Raw genomic sequence first — 11,286 nt, 5'->3', positions numbered from 1 at the left:
AACGGCGCTATCGAATCCGCATTAGCGCAAATCCGATCTTTTCGGGGTTGAAGGAGTAAGCGCAGCTATTCAATCCGCATCTGGCTTGACTGCTGGAAAAGCTTGACCCTCTTCTTTTCTTGTTCACTCCACCATCTGTGGAAAGCTTTTCACAAGGATCATTTTTGCAAGATTAGGTCTCCTTTTCCTGCTCAAACGTTCGAGTTAGCCGCTTTCCGACACCTGGTCGAGTTTGTGAACTCTAGAGGTGAACAATGGAATCAGGGCACTCTTTGGCCTGAAAGGACAAGGTTTGCCTTTGATTGATCCCAAGAAGAAGCTTTTCTCCGGCATTGACCTTGATTATTTTGAAGGTCATGTCGGTCCGTAGGGTGGGGAAGGCAACTGGTAATACGCTAATATAGTACATAAAGCCTGAAAGACCCTATACTTGTACAGGGCTAGAGACTAGAGGCTCCCCAGGTAATCAATCTATGTTAAACCTCCCAGGTAAGGGAGAAGAACTAAGACTGGCATTGGCTGAAATGGAGCTTGCCCCAGGTACGAAATGCCTGCAAGGGAAGGACATCGGTCTGTCCCCGACTCCTCTGAGACTTAGACGGATAGACTCGTTAGACACGCTATTAATGGTATAAAAGGTGGGCCCCCAGACTGTTAGCTCGCCTGCGCCCAGTACTCTTTCACTTTATGGCTAGCCTTAGAAGGAGCTTTTGAGCTAAAATCCTTATTTGACTAAGCTTGATCACTGGCTTGAAAACATTAGCTTGATTGAACTGCTTTTGACGTACTTGCAGGATATAGTGAAACTGCCTCTCCTCCTGCTTCTATCGCTTCTATCAAAGCTGCTCTATTTGAATCCCCTTTCAAGTAAGTGGTCAGCCTTCGTTAGTGCTTATGACTGACCTGGCACGGGCTGGCAGAGAGCTAACAATGGTTGTAAGATAAATGCCAAGAGATGGAATGGAAAGGCTGACCACTATAGAATGGAACTCCCGAGGCTGGCGTGCTTTAAGACTCAAACTCTATGGCTAGCAGAAAAGAGGTAAGGAGACTGCCCTCTTAAGATAAGAGTTCGCTGGCTTCTTTTCTTTCTTCTTCCTGCGGGAGATAAAAGAGCTTTTCCAATTTGAACACTTGAAATAGTGCTTCCTCCGCCCCTTACTGATGGATTGACTTTGCCCACTGAAAGGGATTCAAAGTCAAAGGCTGGAAAACTGGAATTGGATGATATGCCAAAATAGCACAGGAGGAAATATTCTAGTGAAAGCGAAGCACTAACCTATGCGTCTACATCTCAAAGAAAGACTCGGCTGTAAGACTGCTTGAAAAAAAAAGTCCAATTCAACAGGCGTGTAACTGGTTGAGCAAAGGACTGCAACTCAATCGATGGCTGGAAACTAGGAATGATCATATGAGAGTCTTACCCTTACTGGCACTACTCCTCCCAAAAGGGGACTAGGCGGGCTATAAGGTACATAACTAGAAGATAGAGGCAGGAAACTCAACTGAACTTCCTTAATCCCGGCTTCGCTAAAAGCACCTCACGGTCCTATGCCTCGAAGCTTCCTTTCTTAACTGGACGAATAGGAGAGTCAGAAGGGCTTGGCTGATGGACTAGTTAGAGTTTTTGGACGAAAGAGTGAAAATCAATCGAATCAAAGACTTGTTGCCTAGGAGTTTCAAGCTTAGCTCGTCTTTCCTGCTATGATTCCAAACAGAGTAACTATTTAAGCTCTTTCATTCCGTTAAATAGTTTCTGCCGTTGCAGGTCCTTTCTTTATTCATGCTAAATCTGAACCTATTTTCAAGTCTTCTTAGTCTGCATCCATTACTTCATCCCTTTAGTACGAAGGGATAGCTATTCAAAGCAAAGATAAAGTGGTGAGCGGGATTTTATGCTTTCTTAGCCTAGTCTGTTAACGGAGGAGAAAGGTCAATCTCGCCCTTCGGGCAACACCAAGGCAAGATCGATTCAAGTCAAGTACAAGCCAAAGCCCAATTGCAGCTACGCCTTTTCATAAAGCCCTTCTTTCACCCACCAGTATGAATGGACACTGATTTCTTCTTGCGAGCCCTCTTAGTCTTAGCCCACATTTTCGACATGCCACAAACATTCCGCACAGCCCTCTGGGTTCATAACTAACCTTAACATAACAGAGAAAACGGCACCTAGATTCACCCTGTCAAGCAAACTGGAGGGTTCGCCTCCCCTTGGAACGGCCCTTTCGAAACAGCATTCTAGCAACTTCGTTTTCATCCAGCGTTCTCACCAACCAGTGAGCCGTCACAGAGTCTCCCGCTAACTCATGCCAAACCCTTATGAAGGTATCCGACTTTTTCCAATTCAGCCTTTGTGACTTCATCAGTCTACCAATAGCAGCATGCCAGTACTTTGCCCTAACTACGAAGCTTGAGTCCTGTCTTCGCCCGTGAACGCAACAGGACGCGGTCGTCTAACTCGACTTCTGCAGCGAGTCTCATTGCAGCTCTCTCCTGCAGTAGTGATGACGGTTCGCCACACCAGACATCACATCCCCTTGAAGTGAAGTGGAACTTCAATTGCCACAAGAGAGCATCATGGCATTTCTTCCGTATGAGGAGTGGTAACAGCACTCTAGCCCGGTCTACCACGCTAAGTGTCCCAATGACACATCGACCTCTACCGTATCGCATTCTTGCACATGCATAGGTAATAGTGAGATCCTGGGCACCATCCTTTTCAGCCCTTTCCTTTGTCTCACAATGCCCTCTTGGCAACGTAAGCCATCAGTCGTCTGCACAATGCACGACGGACCATAGCCAACTTCCCAATCTGCGTCTTTCAAGCAGCCATCGAAGCCCAAAGCCTATGGGTCATTCAAGACCATGCCGACTGACTATGTGCCGAGAGCTCCTCCCCCGAACCCCTTCTGTCCTCCTTCGTCTTGTGCGCCAGCTACGTCCTCTACTGAATTAGGATATTTCCTTTCTACGTCCCAAAGAATGGCTTTTTTGGCATGCGTCAAGACCAAGCTACGGATGAGCGACTAGCGCGAAAGCGCATCCCTTTTCTTCTTGCTTTAGCTTATATTTTTGCATGCTAATAAACTGACCTAGAAGCTTCTTTTAACACGCCCTTTGACTAAGGAAAAAAAACGGGCATACTAACGAACTATCTCCATATAGGCCTACCACTTGTCTTTGCTTGCTTACTTCTAAAGCAAACCAGACTGAAGAGAGTAGAGAAAGACTTTTTTATTACGTTATCCAGAATGCGATGCCCCAAGGCAAGAAAGTAGCAATCGGCTTTCAATCCTATGATTTGACTCGAATAGCTAATGTAAGATCTTCCATATGGTTCTGTAAATAAATCAACTCTGTCTTGGTAAACCCAATACCTTGTCTTTTCAGCTTTGAATCCAACAACAACCTTATAACATCATCGTGATACTGACCAACATTAGAACCCGAAGTGAAAGACTTAGCAATCCCCGACAGCTGACTGTATAAATTGTTCCAGAACTGCTCAATAGTACGAGACTTACTGGAATCAGCTCCAGTCTTACAGCTGGTGAAATGGATCAAAAGCCTGTCTTTGTCTTTCTCGGGTTTTAACCGTTCACCACGACATCTACATACATTAACCCATTAACGGAAGCCTTCTTCTCGTGTCGTGAAAGTCCTTTGCTCAAGCCAAAAAAAAGGGATCAAGGAAGTACGAGCTAGTAAGATGGTTAGACCCCCCCGGGAAGAACCCAGAGAAAGTACCTCTACAACAATATCTATTGTCCATACAAAGACTTGAGGTGACTAGCCTTAGCTAACAGCAGAGGTATTCTCTTTGCACTTGCTCCAGACTATCTTGCTTGGATCACCGCTACCTCACTCCCTATCCGATTCTTCTCCTCAGGATATTCTATCTATCGGCTTATTCTCCGACAATAGATATTCGGAGTATCCCCCTATGAGTGGATATTAGTTACAAAGGAACTAGTCTTAGGACACTTGAAGAGGCAGAATAACAAGCAGAAGCAGGCAAAAGGCTAAAAGCCAGGCTTTAGGAAAGATTCACTACGTATCACTATGAATATTCAGTATGTATTTGAAGTTCCACTAATCATTTGCGGGAAATGGGTGCTACTCAGATGCTTCGCTGACATAATATTCATTTGTCTAAAACGAACCGCTACTCGAATCCTAAACGGCGGGAAGGGATCGAAGAAGAAGTTCCATTTCCTTTTCATCTCATTAGATCCTATTCCCAACATCGAGTTGTAGTTGCTATCCTTGTATCCGTCTTCTTCCCAGTTGGAGTACTTTCATTCTGGAATACTAGTTCCTTGGGCTTGGGGATCTAGTCCCACTTCCAGCCTGTCCTCTTCTCTTTCCAGGAGATTGAGTTGGAGTTTCATTCGCCAGTTAGAGTCCTTCTGAAAAGAAGGCAGTTGGAAAGCTGGGGATCCATACAGTTGAATAGACACGAAAGCGACAGGATCAATCTTTCATAAAAAGGTCTTTTGATAGGGCAAGTTAGATCTTTTCCTGCTTATGAGTAAGGGACGGTCTCTTTTCCACCTGTGAATGTGGTGAAGGTCCTAGGATACATCTTTTTCTTTTCAACAAGCCTTGAAAGCAGTCTTCTCTTTCACTCTGATTTAGCAGATAAGCTTCAGAGTCTTGTGAACAAGGAAACTGACAATATCAACTTACTTACGATATAATAAACTCATACACTAGCTCCAGGCTTTAAAGAAGAGAAAAAAGACCTGGCTTCAAGGGCTTTAGCTTTGAGGAAAGAAAGATCCCAAGCTTATGCTGAATTGAGAGGATGTGCCTTGGTCTTCTGTGAGTTCCAGAGATTTAGATCAAGGTAGTTCAGTTCTACGAGGCTAATTCCATTCAGTCTTGCTGTGAAATAAGCTCTAGCCAACCTCTGCGGAATATAGTAAGTGTACCGCGAGTAAAGTAAGGCGGTCAAGCGCACTCAGAAAGATGACTTTTTGAAACGTTGAAGATTGAGGCACAATTGTCAAAAAAAAGCAAATGAACTATATTCTTCGATCCATGCTTTTTGTAACTTCCATGGGTTTTGCGCATTTTGTCGGATCAGAAGGAGAAGCTATAATGACCACTGGTAGAAATATCTAACTTTTTTGGATCTCTTTTTTCCCGTTCGAATCTTTTTTCTCTCTGGGTAAATAGGCAAGCGACAGGGTAAAAGACATCTTAGGAAACCATTCATTTCCAGCCTGCCTTTCCTTTCAAGGGATTTCTTCTGACCCTGGATTCAAGCAGGGTCAAAGGATGGGGCAGGGGAGTTTGAAACACAAAGCAATCAGGTATGGTGGCTGTGCACCACCTTGAAGGGCTGAGGCAATGAAATGAGTGAATCCCTACGGCTTCTTAATATCCGAGTACGGGAAGAAAGCAGTCAAAACAGCTCATAGACAAAAAGTTTCGCCAAAGCCAACCCAACTACCACCCATTCGATTACCGGGAGTCAGAACATTCGGTCAGGGCCAGCTGGCACAAACAGAAAGAGACAAAGCCCTCACTCTACTCTGGCAGCCCTTTTCCCAGCGTAGACAGAGGGAGTTGAATCGGGAGAATAGCCGAGTGTACAGGGTACGGTACGGGTCGAAGAGCGAGCTTCAAGTTCAGAGAATCAGTACTGGCATTCCTCCTCTGTTCTCTACTAAGATTGTAATAGATTCGTGCTTTCTCTTCCCCGAGGGAACGGAACTAGCACTCTCATTCCGAGCCACCTATCCAGTATGTGAGTGAGCCCGCCCTACGGATCCCCTTTGTTCCATTGGAGAGGGGTCCGCCCGCTTAGTTTCATAAGTATAAATGATTTGGGGCACAGAATCTGCCGTAGATGTTCCATTTTCTAATTTTCATTCTCATATTTCTCATCACATGAATGAGACATAACTGCTTATCATAAGAATAGTGAACTAGAAATCATATTTTGATTGGTTTGAGGATTCCGACCTTGAACTAGAAGAGGTTCTGTTTTCTTTGGACAGGCAACCCCGGAAAGAGAGATCGGGATGATGGAGACTTGAAGAAGTAGAAATAAAATAAGAAGGGTCGTTCGTAGATCAGCACAAAGCTATTGATCCAAGATGAGTAACCGAGTTCTTCTTCCTATGGTTGACACGAGAATCCCTCTCAAAGGGGATGAATCAGATTCGATCTCCGGGCTTATAACCAACCTATGAACAATGGTCTGTCTCGTCTAGTCGGTCTCCTTCTTGGCATCAAGAGTCGTCAGTAAAGGCCCTGGCATTACCATCGGGAAATCTAGGAGGACAGCTCGCCGAGCCTATGGTGGACGTCGGTTGGGTTGTCGACGATTACGACCATTCAAAGGCATTTTTCCATTAGCTGGAGTAGGAAGGGTGAAGATAGGAAAATAGAAGGGCTGACGTCGATAAGTTATTATATATAATTAAGATATAGAAGGCATTAGGAATCTGGGTGATCACGCGCTTCACGTGGTATTGAGACTGACCAAAATGACCGCTTATTTCAAACAGCCCGGACCATCGCTTTTATCGTCAACAGAGACAGCCGCTCGATAAAGGAGGAAGTCGGCTTTGGGAAAAAATCATTCCTTTGCCGGGCGCTAGTCAAACCTTTGTAGTAAAAAAGGGCAAGTAGCGAGGAGGAGCAGTTAAGGGCTTTGTGGTCGTTAACGGGAACAAATGAAGAGGAGCACCGCACCCCCCGCACTCGATTGGCTAATCAAAGTCAAAGCGGCTAGCTTATTTTGTTTTGAATGGGTCACCAATAGAACCGTCGGTTCTTGAGAATCGAACATCGGGACCACCTTTCAAGTTACCCGGTCTGGTTCCAAACCTGCCGTTCATTCAACACTGCTACAACCGGAGCACGCATTTGTCGACCGGCAGAAGTGCTTTTTAAGTTTGTTATGGGTTCCAACCAAAGGCCCCCATGGACTTGGTAGCAGACGGTTCGGACGATGGTTGTGTCCTGAACCCAGTCAGCGGTACATCTCCTATCTCCTAGAGAAGCGGCTGAACAGCTGCGAGCCATTAGTTTCCTGGAGAACGGCGGTACCATGGGCAGGTTGCTGATACTCAGGAGAAAACGCAGAGGCAACAGAAGCAAAGGCACGACCGAGACGGAACCGCCGATCATAAGTTCCAGGTGGGAGATCTACTGTGGTTAAAGTTGCCTAAGGAAGGGGGGTACCAACCGCAAGCTTAAACCATTGCGGGACCATTCACTCTGCAAGAGAAGGAAGGGGAGAATGCGTTCAAACTAGAACTGCCCGCCACCCACCCCGTCTTCAATGTTGATCAGCTGAGATTGAAAGAGCCCTCCATCTTGGATGAGGCGGCTGAACCTGAGGTTGAGTTGGAGATCGACGACCTCATTCCTGATCGACAGCCGGTGTTAACCGAAGACCGGCCAAAAGAGAGCCCGAAGAAGAGGGAAAAAGCTCTCTCTACAGAGTAGGGTGGGAAATGTTCTCGCCACAGAAGCCAAGTGGTTCACGGCTGAACAGGTACGGAAGGAGAGAGAATTGCTTTTGTTGAAGAAGCTTAAAAAGAAGCTCTTGCTCATGAATCCCTTTCCGGTGCAGATGAAGAAATATGCTGTTTAGCTTGGGACTAGGGCTTGTGATCCTTCTCTTAACGGTAGAACAAAAATAACAAAGGAGCTCTCCTATCCTAAGCAAGCAGCGGAGTCGTAGACCATTGCTTTAATGAAAGACGGGATGGGTTCCTTCTGATCCTAAGCTGTGAACTCATGGTCAAATTCCGAGGTGGGCTTTCCCTTCTCTATGGTAGCATGGTCTTCTCCTAGGGTTTCTCTTGGTGAAGGAAGGGCTACTGGAAGCCTAGAAGGAAAAGAAGTCTGGGCTGGGGAACGAAGTGACTTCCGGATCCGCATTAACTTATTAATTAAGGAGTTTTCCCGACTCTCGGCTCCTCTTGCCTTTGTTCCCGTGCCCTGGTGGAGTCCCTAGAACCTTAAACTTAAGGAGCATTCGACTGAGATTAGATTAGTGGGTAGCACTTGTTGAATTGAATAAGATGTTCTTGCTCAGAATGAGGGAAGGTGGGATCCTATCTTTAGGAAAAGAAAGGCCTAACGAAAGCTAGCACTCTTTTCAAGCCTATAGCCTATATATGAATTCTTCTCCATCCATATGGGAGTTCCCCGCCAGCCTGTGGGAGTGCCACTATCAATAGGAAACAGACTTCTTTCTTATTCTATCAAACAAGCAATTAAATACCTGAGGATATATCATATTTTACATTATTAATCTAGCATTGGACTCTTACCTGGACTAAGAACACTTCTAGTTCTAACAATACGTTCCATAACGAGCTAAACGTGCTACCAAATGAAATGGTCGAAGGTCTTTTCAGTTCTCCTTCCAATTGCTGCAGTACTAAGGCCAGTTCTTACAGTTGGAGTCCTATCCTAATAGAATCCCTTACCAGCCGAGCTTCCCACTATAATAAGCGAGTTGGAGAAAAAAGGTAAACCTATCCAATAGCAGTCCTATGGTAAGCAAGCTCAGGTTCAGTATACATAGGATATGCTTTTTCCTATCTCTGCTCTGGTTCAGAACCCTATAACTAACTAGGATTCCCTGGTAGAGCCATAGATAAAGATTCTTTTGATGTCTTCTCCGCTTGAGAGGGAAAGACGGCTGCTCTGTGAACAACCCTAGTTGCTGGTCCTGTTCCTGCTGCTAACTGCCACCTCTGCTCCAATACATAAAGCAGCTGAAGCTATTGATTGTAGCAGCTCCGTCCCATTCATCACTGCTTTATGTGAAAAAGAAAAGAGCTGCTCCTCTCCGATCTAAGCCCTCTCTCTAGTCAGAAATAGCGTAAGTAAGTGAATCAGGATAGATCGACAGGCCAGCAAAGGCCTTCTACCGCAGCGGGCCCACAGGCCTATGCCAATCTCTTAGGGCAGGTTCTCTTTCATCCGTCTTTCCTAGGTGCGCATCTCCATCTACTAAAAGTAAGGGTGGTTACCATAGATAGATTGGGTCATTCGTAACCGATGCTTTAGCATCAACTACAGCTCTTTCATAAACTACAGCAATATCCGATGTAGCACATTCTCCCTCTTTCGCATATCCGATGCTTTGCAAGCAACCTTGGTGTCAGCATCGTCACTTGTCCTAGAACAACCCTGCCTATTCAAAAGAAGTACCTCACCTCACTTACGAAGAAGTAGTGGGAGCTGGGCTCTCGATTCAGTTGGATAGCCAGTCTACCTAGGTAAGAGTGACGTCGACCGGGTATCCGAGAGGGGCACAATGCAGGCTGGAGATCATCTGGTAAGGAGAATCCCCAGGCTTTAGATAGTTTAGAGGGACTAGGCAATGAGCCCGGATAATCGAATGGAACTCTTCTTTCAGAACCTTTCTAAGGTCATATATGAATAAAGGTTCTATATAAACGATCTGACAGGACTCAATGGAGTTGCTTTTAAAGCGAGCGAGTAGTCTTTGCCAAAGTTAGGGGCTTAGATATCAATTTAACAATGAGAGAAGTGTCAGAGTTCGAGAAGGTAATGGAGTGAAGTACGTAGCCCTTAGGAAAGTGCACGAGAAAAGGAAAAAGAGTTGTGAGTTTGACTTTCTCTTTTACCACAATAAGCCGTGTAGTTACCGGATCGGGACAAAGAGTCGGAGATAAACAGAGTCAGGTCGATGAACAGAGCCGATATCGACACCGAAATAGATCACTGTCTTTGACGCTTCTAGGCAATATGCCATCGATTACCTCAAAACTACTTTGAAATTCAGCATGACATAGGTACCTACTTCCAATCTTCCTTGAGAGCTGGGATAAGTACGGAATTTCACTCCGGTGGAATCGCTTCTATCCTTAGCCCGGTACCGAGGGAGGGCTTTCCGAGACCAATGCTATCAAGAAGTCACTAGACTGACTATTATTGCATCGAGAAAGAGTGAAAAGATCTCCCCTCAATAACTTATGTTATTCTTCTTCTTTTTTGCCGCTAGCCCTCCCTCTCTTTCAACGCTTGGCCACTCGATTGCTATTGTCGCCTTGGAGCCCGCCCTTGGCTGGTTTCACCCCTTCTCTAGTAGCCTTGCCTGCAACCTTGATAAATTCTTGTGTTACTTATGAATGAAAGGAAATTCCTTGCTTTAGAAAAGAGAAGAGCGCCAACGGCAACAGCTAATTCATCTAAATCAATGGCACGTGGGACAGGTGAGGGAAGGGCGGGATGAAGCAAGCAGCCAATCCCTTGCTGGGCTGGTTAAAAATTGCAGCATCAGTATTCATCTTATAAACACCATGGGGTGGGGCCTGCCAACCTATAGGTGTTTGCACTATTTTTAGCTTCTCCTTCTTATACTCTTCGAAGAAGCTGATTGCTTTGTTCACCACATCCACAGGATAGTTCTGTATGTCCTGGAACAGCAGCAAATTTATATCACTCCATAAAGCCCATGCAACTACTAGCATAAGTTCCAGCTGCTCTTCATCAAGACACTTCCCCATCTCCTTCACCCAATCTGAGAAGTTGAGAGCCTGCATCTGTTGAGTATGAAGGGCTAATGGGCAGAGTAGCCAAATGCCAGATGCCCAGGGGCAGCCCTTTAAAACATGAATGGTAGATTCAGGCTCCATTCCACATCTGTCACAAAGCAGGTCAACCTCCACCTTTCTTTTCCCATTTAACTCGTCTTGCATAAAAAAAAACCACCTAAATCCACATCTAAAAGGGAGCCCGCGAGAAAAATGCCTCCTCTATGAGATCTCGGTGCTACTGCCCAGCCCCACCTTCATTTTTTTCGAATTACGACTACTCGACTTTTTTTCCTAAGCTAAGGGGAGGAGCTCTTCTTGCGTAGTATACCTTTTACCATCAATTTCAGGCTCGTATTAATAACCAGTATAACCCCGGACCTTTTGAGCAAGCGCTATGGAGATAGCGAATGCTAGCGTTAGCCCAGCCATCCACATTGCAAGAGCTCTGGGTGGGTGTTCTTTCCATTGAAGCTTCACTGGCCACCTCCCTGGCTTGCTCACTGAGGTGGTCTACTAGCTGCCTGACTTCTGCGGAATAACTTGCCGGTTCCCCGATTTGCGTTGCCTCCGCCAGCTGCTGTAACTCAGGGATGCTTGGGGGTGTCTGTGCTAGACAGTCCCACCATATCGCGCACCCAAGATATAGCGCTGGTAAGATTAAGCTGAGAACTTCCGTGACGTGCTGCCCTTGCCCCGACCCCGCCTGAGTGCTCTGTTGCCCCAGGTGTACCTGTAGCTCTCTGGT

General features: G+C 45.8%; 1 protein-coding gene across 1 annotated transcript; it reads right to left on the bottom strand.

The window, feature by feature from the left end:
• Positions 1-10,193: 10,193 nt before the first annotated feature.
• LOC114172423 lies at positions 10,194-10,640 on the bottom strand. Its single transcript, XM_028056906.1, has one exon. The coding sequence runs from the start codon at positions 10,638-10,640 to the stop codon at positions 10,194-10,196; it is 447 nt and encodes a 148-aa protein (XP_027912707.1).
• Between the last annotated feature and the right edge of the window lie 646 nt (positions 10,641-11,286).

Source organism: Vigna unguiculata, unplaced genomic scaffold, assembly GCF_004118075.2.
Source record: "Vigna unguiculata cultivar IT97K-499-35 unplaced genomic scaffold, ASM411807v1 contig_544, whole genome shotgun sequence".
Classification (NCBI taxonomy): domain Eukaryota; kingdom Viridiplantae; phylum Streptophyta; class Magnoliopsida; order Fabales; family Fabaceae; genus Vigna; species Vigna unguiculata.
This window is presented reverse-complemented; position numbering and strand designations above follow the sequence as displayed.